The 26,651-nt window shown below is 38.7% G+C and overlaps 1 protein-coding gene across 2 annotated transcripts in view; it reads left to right on the top strand.

The window, feature by feature from the left end:
• mbtps2 (membrane-bound transcription factor peptidase, site 2) overlaps nucleotides 1-26,651 on the top strand; it is a 101,642-nt gene that overhangs the window by 15,442 nt on the left and 59,549 nt on the right. For both annotated transcript variants that reach the window (XR_007934829.1, XM_028799438.2), the window contains exon 6: nucleotides 17,129-17,247. Coding sequence is in view for 1 of the 2 variants with exons in the window: in XM_028799438.2 (XP_028655271.1) it covers nucleotides 17,129-17,247 (119 nt within the window). In the remaining variant the exon portion in view is untranslated. The remainder of the gene's footprint in view (nucleotides 1-17,128; nucleotides 17,248-26,651) is intronic.

The raw sequence follows: 26,651 nt of genomic DNA, 5'->3' as shown, positions 1-26,651 counted from the left end.
AAGAAAAAAGACAGAATGCAATAAAGAAGAAATAGACATGAGTCCCTGGATGAAACAATATAGCTTCAAGTCTGTTTAATTCTTCAAACACCTTATTCTAAGTCTGGCTAGTTGCTTCACCTGACTGACTGAAAAAATAAGTACCGGTAACTTTTCTTGTAATCAGTGTGTCAAATACCTCATGCTAATTGGGAGGCCAAGTTGGCTGAATACTGAAAATCTTAATCTGGTACAATAATTTAAATACAGAGAATGTTATTAGTTGGGATGTACAGTAATCCCTCCTCCATCGCGGGGGTTGCGTTCCAGAGCCACCCGCGAAATAGGAAAATCCGCGAAGTAGAAACCATATGTTTATATGGTTATTTTTATATATTTTAAGCCCTTATAAACTCTCCCACACTATTATAAACATTTCACGCACAATTATACAGCATAAACCCTTTGTATTCTCTTAGATATTAGGTAAGATTTGTTGAAATTATGTATGTAAACACAGTTTACATACAGTAAAACCTAAATATTATTTTAAAGATATCGAGCGTCTCCGATATCACATATGTTACAGCCATTACAACAGACAGGCCACCAGCAATAAATACGTACAATGCAAGAAAAATTGTATACAGTAAAATGTGTGTACAGTGACACTAAACTATGTACATGTAATAAGTACTGTACGTAAATAATTAATTATGGTTACTCACCAACAATGACACGACGACTTGTCCGATAACGATGAGTTTAATTTTACTGCATAACAAAGGATAGCGTTACAGCTCTTCTAAAGGAGCCTCTTCAGGCGACTGTTTAGCACCGCCGTTGTTCTTCTTCCATCACTCTTCAATCCAAATCCCTAAAGCAGATTCCATCCATACTACTGCCTTATCACGTCCACTTGCAACTCGTTTTGCGCCCTGGTTAAAGGAAACTGCAGCCGTAGATCTTACATGCTTTTCCTCCTTTTTAAATAAAAAGAATCGTGGACTCATTTATGCTGTAATGGTGTCCTGCAGCGGTGTAGCTGTTTCCTTCCTTCAACATATCCAAAACTTTTACCTTTTCTGCAATCATTTGCATCTTCTGTTGGCGCTTGGGCACGTTAATGCTGTATGAGTGAGATTAGACTTCCTGGTTAATGCAGCACTCCGTCAATGAGCCAATCAGCAGCACACAGGAACTTAACCGCGTGCTCTGATTGGGTAGCTTCTCAGCCATCCGCCAATAGCATCCCTTGTTTGAATTCAAATGCATCCCTTGTTTGAATTCAAATGGGCAAATCAACTGAGGAAGCATACGTACTGTAGACCGCAGACATCCGCGAAGCAGTGAAAAATCCGCGATATATATTCACATATGCTTACATTTAAAATCCGAGATGGACTGAAGCCACGAAAGACGAAGCGCGATATAGCGAGGGATCACTGTACATATCTAAAGTAGACTAATTGGATTATACACAGATATGCAGTCTGCCAACAACAACTACACCAGTATCCTGTGGAAAAAAAACTTTTTGTGATACATGCCAATTTTTGTGACCACTGAAGCTCTACTCCGTTGCTTCTCTCTGAATACTAACTCCCTTTAAATGCACTCATGCTGACTGCTGAGAATGGAGTCCCCCTGGCATCACTGCCACACATCATCCCAATAATCGATGATTTCACTTTCATATTTTTATGGGTTACAGTAAATATCTCCAAAACTATTATGAAATAGCAACAAGATGCAGTTGGCTTACGCTGTTGTCATTCATGTAATCGGCAATCACTTTTACATTTACTATCATTACTGCAATGATGCCACACACAGACAAGCAATAATGTCTATGAGGAGTTCCAGTTTATTCATTTTCTAAGAACATCTCCATCCTTTTCCTCAAACCCTCCTGATTTAAGGCAGGGGTGCGGAAATCCAATGCCCGACTCGTCCGACACGGGTAAATTGACCATCGGACAAACATGTTTTTCTGTTTCAGTTGTCCGCGGACAAGTGCAATTTTCTGGAGAAAAATATTATGTGCTGTGCAGGGCACATTTTACCACTACTTTCACATTTTAAACATTTGGGTACGTACTTTGTGCGGAAACAGTCTACTGTTCTTCATGTCTCAAATTGGTCTTCAATATTGCTTACAAAATGACGGCTGATTTTTCAAAGGGGAAGCACTCTTACGGTCTTACATAAGTTTTTTACCCTAATACTTACACGCTTGGAGATGCGGTCATTTTGTTCATGCCGACATTACGATGTAATCTGATGATTTTTCATTATAATCAATAACTTTTATATATTACCAGTAATGGCGTACTGCACGGTAACATGCAGTGAATAAATACACTTGACTTGAGCATTCATAGTTTTCATCCTCTTTCTCTGTACGTTTAGCATTCATTTGCTCAGCGGTTGATGCGCTTGCTGCTTCCTGAGCAGCCCTTCTTTTCTCCACCGTAGCGGCCCGCTGCTTCTCCTCTTTCGTTGGCATCTTTTCACGTTAAAACTGATTAAGTTAGTTTTTGTGTTGCAATTACTTAGTACGCTTTCTTTAATTTTTCACTTAAACTGGCACTTAAGTCTTCAATCTGCCTCAAGAATGATTAGCGAAGGTGGTGGGGAATGAGAAAGGCTCCCATACGCATGCGCCGCCCTGCGGCGCACTGCCAAGAGTTAATTCAACAATAAAATAAAATAAAAATAAAGAGTAATACAAATCATCACCCCGAAAGCGGATAGTAGACGTCACATAGTATACTGTATGTGTACCAAATTTCAAGTCAAAAGGTGAAATGGTTTGCGAGCTACAGGTGATTTAAAATCCTGGACAGACAAATGAACAGCCACGGTAGCAAATTATAGAAGAAGATTGATAAAATTAATTGTTTCTACATAAAAATGCAGTCATTTTACTTACAATTCAATTGTTTTCACCACATAACAAAGCTTGTTAGGCAGTTAATCTTTCCTGCAATTTGCGATTTCGTGTAGGTTGTGATATATTGAGGAGTTAAGAAATTTATTGCGTGGCAACATCAATTTTGATGAGCTGTCAATAGATCGTTTTTGATTAGCGAATATTTCATATAAAACAAGTTGGTTTCGCGCTGTCAGTTTATTAAAAATTAAGAAGAAAACATTCTAACGGTTTCCAAAGGTTATGAAATGTCTATAAAAAAATCTTCACTGTAACTGTAGTATGTGAAACAGAACTAGTGTAGCTATAATGAAGGCATTGTTTATTAGTGAGTTAAAATGATAAGGGAATCTTTTATAAAATGTTCTAGAGCAAGGTGGCAAAATACTACTCGCTGAAAGAACTTTTTTCAGTTTTAAAATGGAAGGCAGTATTGGTATCAATAAAAGAGATCAGAAAAAATAAACTATTTTTCACTTTTGTTATTTGTTTATGGACAAGTGAATTTAACTGGCGGACAACTGGATTTTCTAAGTTTACTTGTCCGTGGACAAGTAGAAAAAAATTTGATTTCCACACCCCTGTAAGGGATGTGCTCTCCTTCCTTACCACAGGTCTGCAGCCACTAAAACATCCAGCTACACCTAGCGTGCTGATTTTAAACTCATCTCATCCCATCAGTCCTGTGAAGCACGTGTGTACAGACAATATCCAGTTTGCTTGTAAAAGTATGAGAGGTATTTTCTGCAAAAGTGAAAATTATAAAATGAGAATGCAGTCTCTCTTTTGCAATTTCATTTTCAAAGTTTGTATGTTAAAATGAAAGTGAAATAACCCCATATGCCATTTCATTTTCAAAGTCTACACGGAAAAATGCTGCAAAAATGAAATAACCTTATTAGCAATTTCATTTTCAAAGTGTGTGGGCCAAAATGCTGCAAACATTTAAATTGAATAACCCCATTTTGCAATTTCATTTTAAGCCTGAACCGCAATGAAGCTGCAAAAATGAAAAGTAAAAAGCATTTCCACTTTGCATTTTCATTTTCAACTTCTCAAAATGCAAATAGTGTGGGTCAGTGGGTGGGGCTTTGTACCTTGATTCCAAATAAAATTCTTTATCCTTCGTAGCTGTAGAGCCTCTTTGATCATTAGAAAACCTCTAACTTTGACTGTTTAATTCACGTGATTTTGATCTTTTCACCCTCGTACTGTAGTACCTCCTTGTAGTACTGAAGTAATTAATGTGCAATTTAATTTCAATATTTAACATGACATAAATTAGCCTTTATTGCATCATAGTTTACATTTATTTGCACTGAAGTGGAAACAGGATGCTTTGTATTTTTGTAGTATTTTATTGTACTGTTGGCTTCGAGCACCGTAATGGAGAGAGAGAGAGAGAGAGATTGCATTTTCATTTTATAATTTTCATTTTTGCAGAAAATACTTCCCATAGTAAGAGTACTCTACATTTGCCTACAATATTTTCTTGCAAATTCAGTATTGATTTTCAGGCTTTTAAGAGGGTTCTTGGAATTGTCCTGTAGTCTCAAACTCCCCAAAACATTTATTTCTCCCCTTGTTTTTAAGAATTTTAAAAACTCATTTCTATCTGAGTGTCTGATGTAATGTTCAGGTATTATAAATTCTGCTGCACAGTATATTGTCAATCATCGTATAAAATAATTTATGCAGTTTCAAGTAGTCTACAAAACCCAGTGCAGAGTCACAGAACAGTTTGCTGTAAAATGAATGCAAAAAACACATACAATTCTATCATCTTTATAGTTTCACGATTAGTTTGATCTATATCAATTAAATACCAATTTGGCTAAGTTGCTTACAATTGAGTAGTAGGTATTTATTTTAATTAAATATAACATATTCATAAACAATTTTACAAAGGTGGTCTTTTATTTATAGATCTGTATATTCAAATATTGCAGTGTTACATTCCAAAAGTTAAAATTTGAAACATTAGAAAAAATAAATGTGTTTTTTGTATTATTGTGTGTGTGTGTGTGTGTGTGTGTGTGTGTGTGTGTGTGTGTGTGTGTGTGTGTGTGTGTGTGTGTGTATATGTGTGTGGGTGTGTGTGTATATATATAATATATATATATATATATATATATAATGTGTATACCGCCTGTAGACGTTGTAAATGTGAATGCCAATCATTGCTGAAAATCACCACATCATCAAGATATGCCCCAGAATATTCAGAATGTGGACGCAGTATTTGATCCATCATTCGCTGAAAAGTTAAAGGGGCCCCATGAAGACCAAACGGGAGTCTAGTAAATTCATAAAGTCCATCAGGAGTTGCAAATGCTGTTTTCTCACAACTGTTAGCCTCTAGAGGTACCTGCCAATAACCCTTTGTGAGGTCTAGTGTGGAAATATAGGTCGCCTGACCCAGTTTTTCTAAGAGCTCGTCTACCTGGGGCATTGGGTAAGCATCGAATTTAGACACCTTATTCAAGCTCCTAAAATCGATACAAAAGCGAACCGAACCGCCCGGCTTGGGAACCAACACAACCGGAGAACACCAGTCACTTTTGCTTTCATGAATCACACCTAGCTCCAGCATCTTCTTGACTTCTTCGTGCACAATATTTCTTCGTGCGTCCGGGATTCGAAATGGCCGCATTTGCACCCGAACACCGGGTTCAGTGGAGATTTTATGTTCTGCTAAACTAGTGATGCCTGGCAAGTCTGAAAAAACATCAGTGTTCTGTTCTATTAAGTTTAATAACTCTTGTCTTTTGTGAATCAGTCAAATCGTTGCCAATGACAACATCAGTCTGAGAAACAGCAGTCAAGGTAGTGTGAACCTCTTGTCTGTCATGCCATTTCTTTAAGAGATTAATATGCAAAATTTGAAGTGGTTTTCGCCGACCAGGTATTCTAACCTTGTAATTTACTGGTCCCATACGCTCCTCAATAACTGCTGGGCCCCTGCCATTTAGCTAGGAATTTGTGTGGGTCTGACGGTACCAGTACCAAAACATGATCGCCCGGTTTGAATTCACGAAGCTGACTGCGTCTATCATATAGACGCTTTTGTGTTTCTTGTTCCCGTTGTTGATGCTCTACAGCAATAGAAGAAAGTCTGGAAATTCTTTCTTGTAAGGAAACTATTCGCTCAGCAAAACCCTCTCCAAGTGAAGTTGTTTCATGTCCAATCCATTCTTCTCGAACAACATCTAGGACGCCTCATGGTCGTCTGCCAAATAATAGTTCAAAGGGACTCAAACCAGTGGATGCCTGCGGTGATTCTCGTACGGCGAACAAAACAAAAGGCAGGACAGTGTCCCATGTTGTGGGATCATTATGAGCAACTCTTCTAATCATTTGTTTCAGGGTTTTGTTAAATCATTCAGTCAAGCCATTAGTTTGTGGATGGTAAACGGTGTTGCCCAATTTCTTAATAGAGAACCGTTTACATAATTGTTTCATCACACAAGAAGTGAAAGGTGTGCTTTGGTCAGTTAAAATTTCCTTAGGAATGCCAATACAAGTAAACATCACACAGAGAGCTTTGGCTACAGAGGAGGAGTTTGCCTTTTTCAAAGCTGTTACTTCAGGATATCGCATTGCATAGTCAACTAACACCAGCATATACTGGAAACCATTTTTAGTTTTAGGCAAAGGTCCTACAATATCTAAACCCACCCTCTGAAAGGGGACATCCAAATAGGGCAAAGGGGAGCCCGAGGAGGCTTATAAGCAGAGACAGTTTGACAGTCAGGACATGAAGTGCAGAACCGTTCAACATCTTTTCCCATATTTAGCCAATAAAATCGTTTCGAAAACCGCTCTCTGGTTTTATCAGTCCCCAGGTGCCCTTCCAAGATGTGAGAGTGAGCCAGCTGTAAAAGAATTTCCCTATGTCCCTCAGGTACTACTAACTGCTCAATAAATTCCCCCAACAAATGGTCCGAAATCACTCTGAAAAGACAACCATCTTTCTTCAGAAAGTGTGGTGTTTTTAAGCTCCCGCTAGCGCGGTCTTGGTGATAGGAGTCACTAGCAGTGTAAGCCTGTTTAAATGCATACTGCAACGTGCTATCAGCATGCTGCAAGCACACAAAGCCCGGCTGCTTGCTAGTACTCGGTTTGGGTTCCGAGACATTTACAATCTGAGAGGATGTGGAAGGGCCATGCCAATCTGAGAAATTTTGGGGGGGAGTCTTCCTCCGACTCACTTGAGAGATCTGGTTCAATATGTAAATTGGGATCTAAATTGTTCCCAACTGCCACCAGTTCTCCGTCTCCCTCCCCCCGAATAGGTTCAACAGGTGAATCAACTGGCGACCAGTGTTCAGCCATTAATATAGGAAAAAGAGCATTCCTTCTGCCTATCAGCAAAGGCCAAGGACATGAATCAGAAACAGCAGACCACACTTTAAAGTAACGACCCTGATAAGTTAAAGGAAGAAGTAAAGTCTCATAGTTCTTAACATCTCCATGTACACAGCGTATGTTAACAGTCTCAGTATTACTATGGTAACTGTTGTCAAGACAGTCACATCTCACAACACAAAGGTCACTGCCTGAGTCCAACAACGCTGTCACCTCTCGGCCCCCGAACTTCACCGAGAAAAATAAGCCATCTTTCTTTTTCGACGGTTCCGGGATATTTGAGCAACAAACCTCCGCTATGCCAATTTCCATTGAACGAGCTGGAGACAGACGACAATCTCTCACCAAATGACCAGGTTGATCACACCGGAAACATCTTCGTTCAGTGGCACTGAATCGGCGACGTCCACGACCACGACCTCTTTCTCCAGAAGCAGGCACCTCATTCGGGGTTGCACCAACTGCGTTCCCTGGCGGTCTAGCCGACGACATCCGATTATCAGTCGCTGTAGGTTGACGACGGTCTGGTCCATGGTCAAGTTGATGAGGATACTCTGGGCGATCCCTTATAGGTTTTAACACAGGATACGGAGTACTGAAGCTACCGCTTGTTTTGTAAGCGGTCTGCGAGCCTTCTAAACGTTGGGAAATAACATCCAGTGATTCAAGATTATGACGAAGAAACTCCTCTCTGATGGGTGCAGGTATTCCAAACAACACTATGTTCATAACAACCTTTTCAACGATGCGCTCTACCTTATCTCCCTCAAACCAGCATTGCACTTTATGAATCAAATCTTGTATTTGTGCACGAATGGAACAGTCCATATCCAGCCTCCAGTTGTAGAGTGCAAAACCTTTCGACAAAAACGTTGTGGCTTTCCTCAAAACAATTTGATCTTTCAAAAAATCATAATCGCCAAGTTTTCCGTTAGGTACACTTCGTAATGAAAGTAGGGCGTCACCAGACAAAAACGGCGTGATGATAACAGCCCAATGACATTTGTCCCATCCTAACAAAGTCGCCACTTGTTCAAAAGCCAAAAGAAACAGCTCTGGGTCATCAGACGGACCCATCTTCGACAGCACATTCTTAGCATTGTCCGGAAGCGGAGGCAAAGGAACAACACGTCTAGCAACTTGCGCAGGACTTGGTGGTGGTGGAGGCGGAACATACCATTGAGGGACTGGAGTAGCTCTTGGAGGCTGAACATACTGTTGGGTATCTCTTCGTCGGACAAGCGGAGATTGAACACTTGGAGGACGTTCGGAATCTAAATCATCTTCTGGATCATATGGGAGAGGAACATTCTGAGCGATTTGAAAAAGGTATTCGGCTTCCGCTTGTGCTTGTGCGTCCATCTTTGCAACCACTCCTGGTACCACTTGTCACGCTTGGGTTACAAAATTGCACAGAAGACCAGTGGAAGTTGAAGAGACTGGAATTTTATTCAAACACTGCAAACAAACATTTATCTTTTAAAAGTGTTTCACACGTGCTCCTTGAAAAGACTTAACACCTCCGCTTGTCAATTAAAAGCAACCAAGGACTACTTCGGAGGAGGAGGAATACGTGTGTCTTTCATTTCCTAGGAACATCTGAGTACTGGGATGTTTTCCAAACAAAGATTTTTAGTGAAGCAGCATTTAGTTGTATGAAATTAAATCAAATGTGAAACTGGCTGTGCAAAAATTTGGGTACCCTTGAAATTCTGCTGATTTGAATGCATGTAACTGCTCACTGATTACTTGCAACACCAAATTGGTTGGATTAGCGTGTTAAGCTTTGAACTTCATAGACAGGTGTGTCCAATCATGAGAAAAGGTATTTAAGGTGGTCAATTGCAAGTTGTGCTTCCCTTTGACTCTCCACTGAAGAGTGACAGCATGGGATCCTCAAATCGGCTCTCAAAAGATCTGAAAACAAAGGTTGTTCAGTATCATGGTTTAGGGGAAGGCTACAAAAAGAGGTTTAAACTGTCAGTTTCAACTGTAAGGAATGTAATCAGGAAATGGAAGGCCACAGGCACAGTTGCCGTTAAACCCAGGTCTGGCAGGCCAAGAAAAATACAGGAGCGGCATATGCGCAGGATTGTGAGAATGGTTACAGATAACCCACAGATCACCTCCAAAGACCTGCAGGAACATCTTGCTGCAGATTGTGTATCTGTACATCGTTCTACAATTCAGCGCAATTTGCACAAAGAACATCTGTATGGCAGGATGATGAGAAAGAAGCCCTTTCTGCACTGAAGCCACAAACAGTCACTTGTTGTATGCAAATGTTCATTTAGACAAGCCAAATTCATTTTGGAACAAAGTGCTTTGGACTGATGAGACAAAAATTGTGTTATTTGGTCATAACAACAAGCGCTTTGCATAGTGGAAGAAGAGCACCGCATTCCAAGAAAAACACCTGCTACCTACTGTCAAATTTGGTGGAGGTTCCATCATGTTGTGGGGCTGTGTGGCTAGTTCAGGGACTGGGGCCCTTGTTAAAGTCGAGGGTCGGATGAATTCAACCCAGTATCAACAAATTCTTCAGGATAATGTTCAAGCATCAGTCACAAAGTTGAAATTTTGCAGGGGTTGGATATTCCATCAAGACAATGACCCAAAACACAGTTCGAAATCTACAAAGGCATTCATGCAGAGGGAGAAGTACAATGTTCTGGAATGGCCGTCACAGTCCCCTGACTTGAATATCATTGAAAATCAATGGGATGATTTGAAGCAGGCTCTCCATGCTCGGCAGCCATCAAATTTAACTGGAGAGATTTTGTATGGAAGAATGGTCAAGATATCTCCATCCAGAATCTAGACACTAATCAAAGGCTATAGGAGGCGTCTAGAGGTTGTTATATTTGCAAAAGGAGGCTCAATTAAGTATTGATGTAATATCTCTGTTTGGGTGCCCACATTTATGCACCTGTCTAATTTTGTTATGATTTATATTGCATATTTTCTGTTAATCCAATAAACTTAATGTCACTGCTGAAATACTACTGTTTACATAAGGCATGTCATAAATTAAAAGGAAGTTGCTACTTTGAGAGCTCAGCCAATGATGAACAAAAATCCAAAGAATTAAGAGGGGTTCCCAAACATTTTCATATGACTGTATATATGTACTGTATATACTGTGCTCTCCACAATTATTGGCACCCCTGGTTAAGATGTGTTCTTAGGCTTCTAATAAATTGTTTTTTTTCCCAAAAAATAAAGGCTCACAACACAAAAAAGAGAAAAATCCAACCTTTAATTAAAGTATGTTTATTCATTTAGGAACAAAATCCCACATTAAGAAATAAATTTTTTACATGAAATCATGTGTGCCACAATTATTGGCACACCTAACAATTCCTATAAAATAAATGTAATTGAAGCATTTTTGTAATTTCCAGTTTAGTTTTTAAAGTTGATCAGATTAAATTGGAACTTTTAATTAGTAATTAATGACTCCCTGTGTCCCTGGGGTATAAATATGACGTAACACAGAGTCCTATTGCTCTTAGCCACTCTTCAACATGGGAAATACAAGAGAACATGCTGTTCAAGTAAGGCAGATGTGTGTCGACCTTCATAAGTCAGGTAATGGCTACAAGAAAATAGCTATTCGCCTAAACCTGCCTGTATCTACAGTCAGAGGAATAATAAAGAAGAGTAAAACAATGGGAACAGTGACAAACCAGGCTGGACCAGGACTCAAGTTTATCTTGCCACCACGCACAGTGAGGAGGATGGTAAGAGAAGTAAAACATTCTCCAGAGCTCACTGTTAGAGAAACGCCCCCAGCACGACTCCACCCGGAAACCGTTATATATGGATATACTAGCACTGACGTCCGAGGTTCGATTCCTGAGAGGGAGTGCAGTGAGTGTGTACACCTGATGAGCCCAGAATTAGGGCGAAACACGTGTCGCGTACTCTTTGCATTATTTGACAGTAAACTATTTCAACTATTCTATGATATGGATATATATGTATATGGATATACTGTATATATATATATATATATATATATATATATATATATATATATATATATATATATAATATGGTTATATATACAGTAATCCCTCCTCCATCGCGGGGGTTGCGTTCCAGACCGCGAAGTAGAAACCATATGTTTATATGGTTATTTTTATATATTTTAAGCCCTTATAAACTCTCCCACACTATTATAAACATTTCCCGCACAATTATACAGCATAAACCCTTTGTATTCTCTTAGATATTAGGTAAGATTCGTTGAAATTATGTATGTAAACACAGTTTATATACAGTAAAACCTAAATATTATTTTAAAGATATCGAGCGTCTCCGATATCACATATGTTACAGCCATTACGACAGACAGGCCACCAGCAATAAATACGTACAATGCAAGAAAAATTGTATACAGTAAAATGTGTGTACAGTGACACTAAACTATGTACATGCAATAAGTACTGTATGTAGATAATTAATTATGGTTACTCACCAACAATGACACGACGACTTGTCCGATAACGATGAGTTTAATTTTACTGAACAACAAAGGAGAGCGTTACAGCTCTTCTAAAGGAGCCTCTTCAGGCGATTGTGTAGCATCGCCGTTCTTCTTCTGGCAGTCTTCAATCCAAATCCCTAAAGCAGATTCCATCCAGACTACTGCCTTATCACATCCACTTGCAACTCGTTTTGCGCCCTGGTTAAAGTACACTGCGGCTGTAGATCTTATATGCTTTTCCTCCTTTTTAAATAAAAAGAATTGTGCACTCATGCCGTAATGGTGTCCTGCAGCGGTGTAGCTGTTCCCTTCCTTCAACATATCCAAAACTTTTACCTTTTCTGCAATCATTTGCATCTTCTGTTGGTGCTTGGACACGGCCCCTGAAGCAGTAGCAGGAGCATGTTAATGCTGAATGAGTGAGATGAGACTTCCTGGTTAATGCGGACACGGCCCCTGAAGCAGTAGCAGGAGCATGTTAATGCTGAATGAGTGAGATGAGACTTACTGGTTAATGCAGCACTCCGTCGCTGAGCCAATCAGCACACAGGAACTTTAACTGTGTGCTCTGATAAGGTAGCTTCTCAGTCATCCGCCAATAGCGTCCCTTGTATGAAATCAACTGGGCAGACCAACTGAGGAAGCATGTACCAGAAGTAAAAAGACCCATTGTCCGCAGAAACCCGCGAAGCAGCGAGAAATCCGCGTTATATATTTAGATATGCTTACATATAAAATCCGCGATAGAGTGAAGCCGCGAAAGTCGAAGCGCGATGTAGCGAGGGATTACTGTATATGGAGATTCTCTCTCTCTCTCTCTCTCTCTCTTTTTATATATATATATATATATATATATATATATATATATATATATATATATATATCTATATATATATATATATATATATATATATATATATATCTATACACTAGCAAAATACCCGCGCTTCGCAGCAGAGAAGTAGTGTGTTAAAGAGGTTATGTAAACATATGTATATATATGTATATGTATATATATCTACATATACACATATCTACATATATATATACATATACACATCCACACATATATATATTATACATATATATACACATACATATACACACATACATACACACACACACACACACACACACACACACACACATATATACATATATACATACATAGTGCGTTGTAACACGGGCTGTGATTGTTACATGGGAGGGAGACGACAAATCACAGCTTCCCGCTTTCTAATCGGGCCTGTGAGTGGTGCTTTGACGGACGCCCAGATCCCACAGTATCTCCTCTTAGGAGAGGCGTTAGGCAAGTGTAATTGAATAGCGGTGCTGCAAGTTTAGCTTTACACCTGTTTTTAAGGCTTATTGACTGAAAGGGGCTTTCATGAAAAAAGTTAGGGCTTTGCTACAGGATACACCCTCCACAAGTTAAGGAAGTAAAAATAAAGGTATATATTTCTGTTTTATTTAAACCTTTTAAGTTTGTATGCGGGCGGTATGGTGGCGCAGTGAAAGGTGCCAGTTAGGAGACCCGGGTTTGCTTCCCTGCGTGGAGTTTGAATGTTCTCCCTGTGTCTGTCTGGGTTTCCTCCGGGAACTCCAGTTTCCTCCCACAGTCCAAAGACATGCAGGTTAGGTGCATTGGCGATTCTAAATTGTCCGTGGTGTGTGCGCCCTGCGGTGGGCTGGCACCTTGCCCGGGGTTTGTTTCCTGCCTTGTGCCCTGTGTTGGCAGGGATTGGCTCCTGTATTTAGGATATAGCGGGTTGGATAATGGATGGATGGACATTTGTATGCATAGCCCCATTTGCCCGTTTTCATTTTTTTTCTTTCTTCAGTAATATTTCAGCAAACCCGGAGCTAGTCAGTTCAAATCCTGGTACTGACACCACTGTGTGACCCTGAGGAAGTCACTTCACCTGCCTGTGCTGCAAAAAACAAAAGTAATGTAACAAATTGTACCTCATATGTAGCAAGTTGCTGGAATAAAGGCATAAGTCAAATAGATAACTATGTATTATACCATAGGAACTATTCAGTTATTTTCAGTTAAGTCATCTGCAGCAAACCTTTATAAATAAGGGTTTCTCCTTTTTAGATAGTGCAGACTGTTTCTTCTTCATTGAGGTTTTCTCTTGGAGAGCTTTTTTCATTTCATTGAAAATTAAAGCAGCAGCTGCCAAAATATGTAGCTTTCTTATTAATTTTTCAACATTGTGTAAAGTAACTTTATAAAGTAACATAAAAGGTTTAAATACTGGTTATCCTTTTACACTAAAATATTACTAAAGAGATACAAAAAAAGTAAAATGCATACAGTGGGTATGGAAAGTATTCAGACCCCCTTCAATTTTTCACTCTTTGTCATATTGCAGTCATTTGCTAAAATCATTTAAATTAATTTTTTCCCTCATTAATGTACACACAGCACCCCATATTGACAGACAAAAAAAAGAATTTTTGAAATTGTTGCAGATTTATTAAAAAAGAAAAACTGAAATATCACATGGTCCTAAGTATTCAGACCCTTTGCTCAGTATTTAGTAGAAGCACCCTTTTGAGCTAATACAGCCATGAGTCTTCTTGGGAAAGATGCAACAAGTTTTTCACACCTGGATTTGGGGATCCTCTGCCATTCCTCCTTGCAGATCCTGTATATAACTATATATATCTATATATATATATATCTATATATATATATATATATATATATATATATATATCTCTATATATATCTATATATATATATATATATATATATATATATATATATATCTCTATATATATCTATCTATATATATATATATATATATATATATATATATCTCTCTCTCTCTCTCTCTCTCTCTCTCTCTCTCTCTCTCTCTCTCTCTCTCTCTCTATCTATCTATCTCTCTATATATATATATATATATATATATATATATATATATATATATATATATATATAATCTGGACTGTTGACACAAAGCAAGATTGCTACTTGGATTCATGCTGTTCACACAAACTTTTTTGTCTGCTGCAGCAGAAATAAAGATTCCTCAGACCAGGATACATTTTTTCAGCCTTCATCTGTCCAGTTGTAGTGAGCCTGTGCCCACTGCAGCCCCAGCTTTCTGTTCTTGGCAGACAGGAGTAGAACCTGTCGTGATCCTCTGCTGTTCTAGCCCATGTGCCTCAAGGTTTGACATGTTCATTCTGAAATGCTTTTCTGCTCACCATAGTTGTGCAGAGTGCTTATCTAATTACCACAGACTTTTTGTCACTCTAACCAGCCTGGCCATTCTCCTCTGACCTCTCTCATCAACAAGACATTTTGCCCGTAGAATTGTGGCTCCCTGTTTATTTTGTTTATGTATTGCACCATTCTGAGTAAATTCTAGAGATGGTTCTATGTGAAAATAGTAGATCAGCAGTTACAGAAATACTGAAACCAGCCCATCTAGCACCAACAATCATGCCAAAGTCGAAATCACTGAGATCACATTTCATGTGTTTGATGTGAACATCAGCTGAAGCTTCTGACCTGTATCTGCATGATTTTATGCATTGCGCTGCCTCAACATGATTGTCTGATTAGATACTTGCATGGGTAAGCAGGTTTACAGGTGTTCCTAGTAATTTGCTTTGTGAGTATAAATTAGATATGTGAAATGAACTTGGAGGCCTTCAAATGTTGGTTTCTGTTTTCCTTGTATTATTGAAAAACTGCTTAATCATCAGAATTTAATACTACAATTTCACATCATCATAATGGAAATTTCAAACCCACTTTATCCATTGTATGAAGATGGATTCTAGCCAGCAACACTCCGCACAATTAAATTTATTTTATTTTAATACAACTTTTTTTTCATATAGCATTACTTACAGAGTACAGGCTTTGAATAACAAAAGTCAACAATGGGGCAGACACATTCATACAGGACCAATGTGAAGAAATTAATTAACCTAAAATTGTAATGTATGTGATCTACAAAGAAATTGAAATACCCATAGACAACCTGGGGAAACAAATTCCATAGAGGGTGGCTAATCAAGGAATTGAACCCAGGTTTTTGGAGCTCTGATGGAGTGGTAGTAATCACCATACCTTCTGGTAATTCTGACAGTTTTCAATAAGGAACTTCTAATATCATTCATGCAGTAAACATATTTAACTTTTTATGTTTTCAACTCTTGCTAAAATGAAACTATAGTACTTTATTCTGTTTTGAAAATGTGCACACACCATCTGTAATGTAATAATGTTAAACAATTAAAAGGGTTGGGGCATATTTGACAGTCACTTTCTATATGAAGTGATACTTATACACTGTATATAAAAGCAGGTGACCTTTTTAGTAGGCTTTAACCCTTCATTGTGTTGTTAAATTATTTTGGACAAAAATGGGGTGCTGATGAGTTAATGATGATCCTAGATAAACACCAAGGAAGCCTAGGTGAAATTCACAAGAGTAGGTGAAACCGAAGGAGTGATTGAAAAATATAACTTAAGACCAAAAAAAAAACATGTGCCATCCTGGGCCTTACTACACAAAAATGTCCTAATTTACAAACAGACACATAGTCACATTTGGTGACACCAAGCCAGCTTCAAATTACTTGCTAATCTAAGATGCTTACTTTTGGTATATGGGAGGAAAATGGACATTGAGTGAATCTGTATATGCCACACAGACAGTGACCAGGCCCAGAATTAAAACCCAGTCTGCTGAAGCTTTGAGGCACCCGTGCTGAATTCTCCACTTTATCAAATAATTTTGCATTATGTTTAAATTGATGCATTTTTATTGTACAGTGCTTAAGTGTTCATTGTCATTCTGACCATCCATCCATCCATTTTCCAACCCGCTGAATCCGAACACAGGGTCACGGGGGTCTGGTGGAGCCAATCCCAGCCAACACAGGGCACAAGGCAGGAACCAATCCCGGGCAGGGTGCCAACCCACCGCAGGACACACACAAACACACCCACACACCAAGCACACACTAGGGCCAATTTAGGATCGCCAATCCACCTAACCTGCATGTCTTTGGACTGTGGGAGGAAACCGGAGCACCCGGAGGAAACCCATGCAAACTCCATGCATGGAGGACCCGGGAAGCGAACCCAGGTCCCCAGGTCTCCCAACTGCGAGGCAGCAGTGCTACCCACTGCGCCACCGTGCCGCCTCATTCTAACCAGCTAAATAAATTCTGACTTAAGGAAATTGTCAGAAAATGTTCTTAGTATTTTGCAGTTGATTCAGAAGCATGTAGTTACTAGTACTGAAAAGGAAATTTGATGACATAAAGCACATATAATTGTTGTGTTTTATTTTTAATAATAGTTTTCTTTTTTCTTTCAGGTGTATGGCACAATTTTATCCTGGGATTAGCAGCATTAGTCTTCCTATTGTTACTGCCAGTGTTCCTCCTTCCGTTCTACTATACAGGAGCTGGTGCACTGATTACAGAAGTCATAGAGGTAAAGAAAATAATTTTGTACATTCCTTGCCTTCATGTGCATTATTTCTGTGGTTTGTATAATTTTAGAAGCGTAGGTAGTGGTAGCATATGCAGAACACAGTCCCCTTTGCCTTCAAAGACAAAGGAGACCATGTATAGCAGATGTTAAACAATGTGTTGTGCTGTATGTATTCCAAATCTAGGGATTGTAATTGAGTGCTTCATCAAATTTCTATTTTTCAGAGACAGTCTGAACAGCTGAGTAAAAAATAAAGGGTTCTCTAAGAGTAAATCTTTTTTGAGGAGCAGGCATTTTCAATTACCCGTTCATATACCACTCATTTATTTGAAACAGACCAATAAAATATCAATTAAAACTTCATAACTTAAACTATATTATACAACAAATTGCACACAGTTTTCACTACTTTTGTATTTTAATACTTTTTTTAATTTATTGGAAACTTTCTGCACACCATGTAAAATAAATACATGTTATGTAAAATTCTCAAGATAAAATTTGACTGTATTTCCTTTTAGTTCTGTGGTCTTAAAATTACATTTAAGTAATGGTACAAATTGTTTTCATTAATCAATGAACATCTTAGAAAGTGCAGTAAACAGAAAAGAAGAAACAAAATCAATTTTTCGTATGATCACACCAGCAGTTCTCTTGGGTTCATTTACTTGCAGTTTCCGAAGGTACTTGCACAATAGTTTGTTCTAAGGCTCATTGAAGGGCCTGCCACGGTTCTGCTGCAGACTTTGGCTGTCTTACTTGTTTCTTTATGGAATTTACACGCTGTCAGTTTACCAGTGAGAGTTTCTCCTCATGTTTTAATGCTGTTAGGTGGATTAGAAACACTGAATTATCCCATTGTGTTTGTGTACAAGAGTGTGCCATGTGACAGACTTCTATTTTATGCAGTTCTATTTAAGTTGTACCTTTTGCTGCCAGCTTAAGTTATAACCTTATCTTTGTACTGTACAGCACGTGATTTAGCAGGATAAGAGGAGGTGGGGCGATTGGGTGTGACAAAGTCTGTACAGCTTTTGTTCCTATAGAAATCAAGTAGAACTAACTGCTAGAATTGGTCAGAAACTTTCTTAATCATGTTCCACTGAAATCAGAAGGGAACTGAGCATTAATCAAACTTAGTGAGGAGGTAAAACAACATGAGATACAAACTTTTTACTTATTTATTTTTGTTTATCCATTAATGTTTAGATCTTAATTTTTCTATGTTCGTAACTGTGAAGGATAATTCAGAAGCATGTTGTTTACTTAAGAAATATAATAAAATTGCTTACCCTTTAGCTGATGGGGCATATTTACTAAGTACTGTATTTTTTGCTCCATAATACGCACCTGACCATAAGACACACCTAGGTTTAGTGGAGGAAAACAAGAAAAAAATATTCTGAACCAAATGGTGTACTAATATATTTAATAAAATATAGCAGAATAATATTTCAACCATGTAAAGTCAACAGTGGTATCAAGAACCATCATCACTGTGTAGACAAGGCGCTATATAGGCGCCTGACCCGGCACAGAAGGACACAGAGGCACATATAAAACACAAGGACTTTTATTTTCTTCTTCACCCGTGGGCACACATCTTCCCCGTGACCCACAGGCAATACACAGTCCCACAAGCACTCTTTTCCACACCAACAATTCCTTCTCTACTCTCCCACCACTCCTCCTTAAGCGTAGTCCTCCTCCTCCCGACCCTGGCTCCTTGAGTGGTGGTGGCTGGCCCTTTTTATACCCCACCCGGAAGCGTTCCAGGTGCTTGACCACCTGGTCCTAATTGCATTTCCGGGTGGGGCTGAAGATTCGACCAGCCGGGCTGCAGACTCCATGCAGCTCCCCCTAGTGGCCATCTGAGCCCCCAACCAGGCTGTGGAAGACTCCATCTCCCATGCAGCCATGCGCCAGGTTGGGGAATCATCGTCCGCCAGGGAGGCTGTCACCAAGCGTCCCGGGGGAGGTATTGAGCTGTCCATGGTAGCTCCCCCGGAACAGATGCAGTAAGGGCGTCCCTGCCGGGCATGGGACCCGGCTGTACATCACAACTGTCATTAAATCTTAATTCATTCTTGAGGCAGATTGAAAAATTAAGGAAAAAGTAGTAAGTAATTACAACACAAACACTGACTTAATCAGTTTTAACACGAAAATATGCCGACAAAAGAAGAGAAGAAGCAGGCTGCCCAGCAAGCACATCAACCTCTGAGCAAACGAATGCTAAACATACAGAGAAAGAGTAGGAAAACAAGGAATGCTCAAGTCAAGTATATTCGTGCAGTGCGCCGTTACTGTCTAGTAATATATAAAATCCAATGTCTGTGTGTCTGTCTGCTTTTCACAAGAGAACTACTTAACAGATTTAGATCGGGTTTTTTTCTGTAACTTGCTTGAACATTCCGGTTAATTTTGCGACTTCTCTCATTTTGCTATGTATCATAGTTCGCTTGCGGAACCGATTTATTTGCGCGAATCCGGGATGAGGGGAGGGGCCTTCCTCACTCACTCGACAGCTTCAGGCGTGTTCCTTAACTCCGCTTAACTAGCGAATGAGAGAACAATTAAATTCAACTTTGTTTGATATTTAAATTAAAGTGTTACTTAGGTCTTGATGAGTTTGTGTCTGAATATTCTCTTAGTGTATGCCACATTGAAAAGACAGATTGTAATTCAGATTGTGGATCGTGATTTTTTTTTGTTAAAAGGTTTGTGATATGATTTTTTTTTTTTTTGGAAAGATCGCCTACCCAGGTCAAGTAGTTGTAGCTGGGAGTGTCAGGCGGCTCTCTGCACTCTCCCAGATCCTGGGTGATGGGCAGAGGCGGACAGCAACTGACCAGATGCCCTGAGATTCAGCAGTAAAGTGGGACATTTAAGCGTCCCCAGGGGTTTCTCGTGGGCCTACCACTTCCTCTTCTAACAGCTGTCGCTACCGCTGACAACTCAGGTAATACACATCACGGTCTGTGACGCAATATTTGCTCCATAAGACGCACAGACATTTCCACCCACTTTTGGGGAAAAAAAGTACGTTTTATGGAGCGAAAATAATTTTCTGCAAGAGAATTTGCTTCAAAACAAAGTAATGATGGCATTCATTGAGAATGAGTATTCTAGTTAAATGAAAAAAGAGTGCACATATAAGTTAAATATTTGAAATCTGCCCACCATTCTTAAAAATGGTATATGTTAGTCAGTAAATTTTGTTTATCATCTACATTTCTACTGTTAATTCCAGATGCATTTTGTGCGCAATTTTGTTTTATTTTTGTCCAGAATTACCCCCAGCTTCTTGCTTTAGCATTAAATGAACAAGGATTGTTTGTGTGAATATGTTTGTCTTGCCTTGGCCTTTAGTCTCTTCCATTGTTAACTGCTTCCATCTATGTTTTCACTGCTTTGGTTTTTAGTTTTGGATTTTATTATTATTATTATTTTTCCTTAGGAGCCAACATATATGTTTTTGGGACATTGTGAGTAGTGTTGATCAGTGAAAGTCAACAAAGCGTTTTTCACAGTGAATATACTGTGTTCACTGGTGATAATGTGCGCCAAACATTTTCCCTTTTTGGCTTAGACCAACTTTTTTTTTACCCTTCCTCCAGTGCCCATGATGCATTACAGGGTCAGTGTGACATCGCAGAGCTACAACAGCTAATTTTGGATGAGATAATTACCTAAGCAGACAAACCAGCAACAAACGTATCTTTACCTAGAGAAAATAATGACAGAGAATCTCTGATAAAATGTATTATTTCCAGTTTACTTTTTGTGTCACAAGCATGCCACAGAAATGCAGAAGGCACATTTCTTTAAATCGAAATCTTTGCTACTTCAAAGCAGACATATGTTATGTTTTCAGACTTTTCTTTATAATGGGACTCTGGTATACTTCATCTCCATTATAAAAAGATAGAGAGAGTTAGTTATTTCTTAAAATTTGTACAATAATGTGTGCTTCACTTTAGAATGCAGGTTCATGTGACAAACTAATATATATCACTAGCCATGTGCGCCCAACTACGTTACGCGTGTTAAAGTTGTCTGTGAAGGGCTCCCTGTTTAAACGCGGCTGCCAGTCGTGAACTGGGCCCTTTGTCGCATAGCATTATGATTTTTTTATAAGGGAAACATAATTACAAAACAAAACCCTTGGACATTGATTCGATAGGAACGGCCTACTCGGAATCACAGTCCGAATAGTAATTATGTGGTGGTGGAGGAGCATTTCTGCTGCTTTCCGTTCACAGTCCGTCTCGTTTTCATGACACTGTCGTTTCCTCTCACGATCTCTTCTCAAACTTTCTCCAATCTCGCAGGTTGCTTTGTGGCAATCCAAAGAGTAAGGAAGAAGCAATGCTTCTTTCTTGAACTCCAAACGCTGACTGATGGAAAATCACAGAAGTGTGTCCGACTTATATACTCTGACTGCCGACTCCAAGAAGTGGGTGAACATTCGATTTGGACGAAGTGCTGCCAACGATGGTTGATAGAAACACAAAAAACCACAGTCTCGACAGCGAAGCAGGTGTCGACGCCAGATCTAAACACAAAGCATGGTGTCGACGCCAGATCTAAACACACAGAGTGGTATCGACAATGTTTGTAAACAAAAGTAACAACCAAGGTGTTGTGTATTCAGCCAGTACAAACCGCACATAGTCTCCTTTAGTTCAGTCCTCTTTAATCACCACACTCCAACCTCATCCAAAGATCCTCCCCCTCACTTCCTCTCCTCCTTCATCACTACTGCCCTCTACTGAACACAGCAGGAACACCACACAAGGCAGTGTCAGGGGAACATGAATTCGCGGACAAACAAAGATCAAGATCCAAATGAAGATTATATATAAAGATGATTGTGACGAAATAACTTGAAAAAAATTAAGTTATCCTTTAAAGACAATGTCTTTTTTTGTATAGACTTGCATGTGACCTGTATGTAATATGTGAGCCTACCCCTTTAATAATATTATTTAGAGTGTTTTCCAGATGTTACGAACAGGATGAAGTAAAGAATCCACACACTTTCGTGCTTAACTGATAGCAGTGGCAGCGAAACAGCAAAAGCATCAAGGAAAAAAAGGAAAAACAAACTTTACTTTTCAGTTCAAGAGAGTACATGCTATTGAATCTGTAGGGGGCAAGCCTTAGTGAAATATGCTTCCTGTTTGCCACTGTCTGCAAGAAATATTACTGTTTTGATATTTAATTCTATTAATTTTATCACAGGGAGGCCCGGAGGTGCAGTGTTTAGCACTGCTACCTCACACCTTAGGTCACATTTTTCGCTACAGTGATTGGTCCAGCATAATTAGTGGACATTGCCTTAGCCATCAGGGACACTTAATAGACCCAGTACCATTATAATCCACTGAAAACTAACTACGAGGATTGACTTAATAATATTTCACAGAGTTCAGCAAAATTCCTGAACATTTCTGTGATTTTGATGAACTTGGGGCGAAGAGAATTCAACAGGGTTCACTCATTGCTAGTTGTGAATGTGCACCTAGATATCTGACATATGAATTATACAATATGAGTAAAGCAAGTTTTTTTTTTCATTGATATTTTGATATTGTGTCAGGAATTTTGCAATCACAGTTCTTTATAAAACCTTAAGATTACATTTTTCTTTCTTATTACAAACAACATATGAAAACTAAGAGAGAAAAAAACATTATTTGTGGGTGAAATTAGATTAGATCATATTCCTTTGGTTAAAAAAAATCAAATCACAGAGCTTCAGGAAAATAGTTCCTAACTTTAGTAATTCTTCTTTTTTTTTTTGGCTTAAGATCAAACAACAGTTCTGAGTCATACAAACTCCTACATGTCAAGGTGGCTCAGCACTGCATATGAGCTGTTGCATTTCCACTAGAAAATGAGTAGAATGACCCTTCCATTGCAGGGCATTTCCTGTAGTGAAGCTGATAAGATGAGGTAGAGCATGTATTGCTAGTCAACAAGGTGAGTCACAGCTGCAAAAGGAGTGACCTCTGCTCAGCCATCTAGTTCATCAGGAAATCGCTTATAAAATTTATAAGAGAGCAGAGGTGTGTAAATTCATAGCAGGAATCTGGAAATATTTTTATTGCCATGATCTTTCTGATTTACTAGGTAATGAGCTCTTTCACTCCTAAAACAACAACCAAAACTCCTCTCTGTTTCAAAATCAAAACTCCTTTTCACCATAAGAGAGACATGTGCTGAGTACTGTGTCAAGGAGCACATAACACTGCAGGCGGTACATGATTGAATGGTTAAGCCCATCAAGAGTAAGGCAAAATCATTTTATAAATCATCAAACCCATGAATTGAACAATCATATCAAATAGAGGGGAAATATATATGAAGGAACTGTAGCTGCAGATATTTTTATTGTACGCCAAATCTTCAGCCCAATGTGAAAAACAAATGTAAGGAGCATTTGCAGTAATCGCTGCTTTTAAGGGTAATGAGCATTTTTGAGTGTTACTGTGGACTTTGGTTCCCACTGTTCTAAAATCCCTATCCATGCCAAAGCATGAGTGAAAGCTGTTCTCTATAAATATACTCTAACCAGAGACGCCCTAGAACAATATTTCTCATTGGCGAATTGAACACGATCATCAGAGCTTTCCCCCTTGGTGAATTGCATGTGTCAGAGCTCGAAGTGGAAATATATCATGTGGCAATGCGAATGCCAATCAATTACATTAAACCAAATTACATTTTTTTAGCTATACTGTATACTCATTCAACATGAATATTGTCCAGGTACATCTGTAGGATCTTGTTGACTCTAGGGCATTTCATAATCCACTTAAAATGTAATTTGCAAAGCTCAACAACCTGATTAGTACATTTTTATCTAAATCATTTACATAGATTTAAAAAGGAGTCTCAAATCTCACACTGAGACCTGAGGGACCTGACTTTTAATTTCCGGTAATTGAGAAAAAGGTATTCATTCCATAACCTATTGTTTTCAGTATTTAATCCAGTTCAGCACTCATCTGTATATTGTTCTCTTGAGTTTCTGCCTCTTTCTGTTTCATGATTATTCTTGCTTGAGGTACCTAATTAAAATCTTTTTAGAAAATTAATCTACATAATAAAATACTCCTATTTTAAATGTTCTTGCTACATCAGAAAAAAATGCAAGCATTTTAATTTTTTTTTTTTTATTTACCTGTGATGCAAATTAGGATACCTGGCCTGCAAATACTAGAGATCCTCCTGTGACATTTTAAATAAGATGTTACAATACTGGCTGGCTTGTAGTTCTGAAAAACTTCAAAATTTTGTACTAACTTCAAAAAGCAGATCATACACAAAATGTCAAATTATTAAATTACTTACAAAGACAAAATGTGTCCTTTTAAAAATAAAACAATTTTCTGAGCATTGTGTCCACTGTAACCATTTTTCAACATAAATACTATTTCTGAATGATGGCAAGTAGATAAGTCAAGGGCATATTTTTATATAAATAACTAATCTGCCATTTCAAAAAATGATAAGAATGATGCTTCATTATTAACCTCCTAATCCCAAGTGTCACTCAGTCTGTAACTTCAAAAAGCAGATCATACACAAAATGTCAAATTATTAAATTACTTACAAAGACCAAATGTGTCCTTTTAAAAATAAAACAATTTTCTGAGCATTGTGTCCACTGTAACCATTTTTCAACATAAATATTATTTCTGAATGATGGCAAGTAGATCAGTCAAGGGCATATTTTTATATAAAAAAAAACTAATCTGCCATTTCAAAAAATGATAAGAATGATGCTTCATTATTAACCTCCTAAACCCAAGTGTCACTCAGTCTGCAAAAACAATACTAAAAGCGTTAGGCCAGGTTTATACAGGGTGGCGCAGGGAAACGGGAAATTTTGGAAGTATGTGTTGGCAACCCTGGGGTGTCAGCAGTTGTTTGGGACCAATGCGACTTCGTTTAGAACCCCTTGCCATTAGTTAGAATAAAGCAGTGGAATGGTGCGCAACAAGTGTTCACTGTGAAAGCCTTTTATAAGAAGGGTGATAGTGTGACTGTTGTGCAAAGGGAATTTCGGTGTCATTATCAGTTAGGACGTCATGATTGTGTCCTGTCTGTTCATGCGATTACAACATAGGTGCGTAATTTCGAAGAAACGAGTTCAGCCTTAAAACGAAGTCCCCAGGTGGAGCCACTTCGCATACTGCCCGACAGTCAATGGTAGCTATTTGACGATTGTTTGGAAGGCGCATCATTTCACACAACGTGACATTCCATGGCCTCCGAGATCCCCAGATCTCACTGTTTGTGATTTTTTTTCTGTGGGGACATCTTAAAAGCCAAGTGTACTGCACACATCCTTCAACCATCACTGGCATTCCTCTTGACGTGTTACATCGAGCATTACAGAATTTCCACAACAGGCTGTCAGAATGTGTACAGAGAAATGGTCAAAACCTTCATGATGTTTTCTTCAAAACATAAAATTGATTATTGAATGAATATTGATTACCATCATTAATGGCATATCCTGTACAACACATTTCATCATTAAATATATTTTGTAATGTGGTGGTTAGTACATTGAATGTCAATTAAAAATTTCCCGTTTCCCTGCGCCACTTTGTACTTCACACGATGTGTGCTCCGCAAGCGTTGTACTGTTTTTACCAGGTTGCAGTGCGAGATATCATCACAGTGAGAAAACATGTAGCTTTGCTGTGTTCTGAATTGCCTGAAACATCCATTAAATTCCATGGATTCCTTTGCTACAATATCTTTGAAAAGGACGTTTAATGATTACATCCATCAACCCAGGGATGCACCCATTCTAACAAGCATTGGACACGAGACGGAAACAATTCCTGGACAGGGCATCAGCTCATCGCAAGGTGTACTCGGGCATACACTTACACTAGCGTCATTTTAGCGTCACCAAATCCCCAAACCTTCATGTCTTTGGAAGGAACCGTAGCACACCAGGAAAACATGCAAATTCCAGGCAGGGAACACCAGGGACGTGACTCCCTGCGAGGCAGCAACGCTACCCCCTCTGTCACTGTGCCTGTGTAATTAACAGTGTTCATTATTTAAATGAAGTTAACGACTTATCTGTAAAATGTAACATACATACTTTAATGCATTTCATCATGACAGTGATACCAAGTATAAATCTAAGGATTCTAAATGTGCAGAGAGATGAAATATCATAAATTTAATGTGTTCTGTGTGGCAATTGCTGCTGTCAGTTCAGGAGAAAGCCCCAGAAACATGTAGCGATTAACAGCTGGGTTGGTTTTAGGATGACGTTTACGATGTAATGATAAAATAAAGTATGAGGGTAAAGTGTACATTTCGAGATTAAAGGCGAAATTTTCACTTTAATCACAAAATAGTCCTTT

This window comes from Erpetoichthys calabaricus, chromosome 4, assembly GCF_900747795.2.
Source record: "Erpetoichthys calabaricus chromosome 4, fErpCal1.3, whole genome shotgun sequence".
Taxonomy (NCBI): domain Eukaryota; kingdom Metazoa; phylum Chordata; class Cladistia; order Polypteriformes; family Polypteridae; genus Erpetoichthys; species Erpetoichthys calabaricus.
This window is presented reverse-complemented; position numbering and strand designations above follow the sequence as displayed.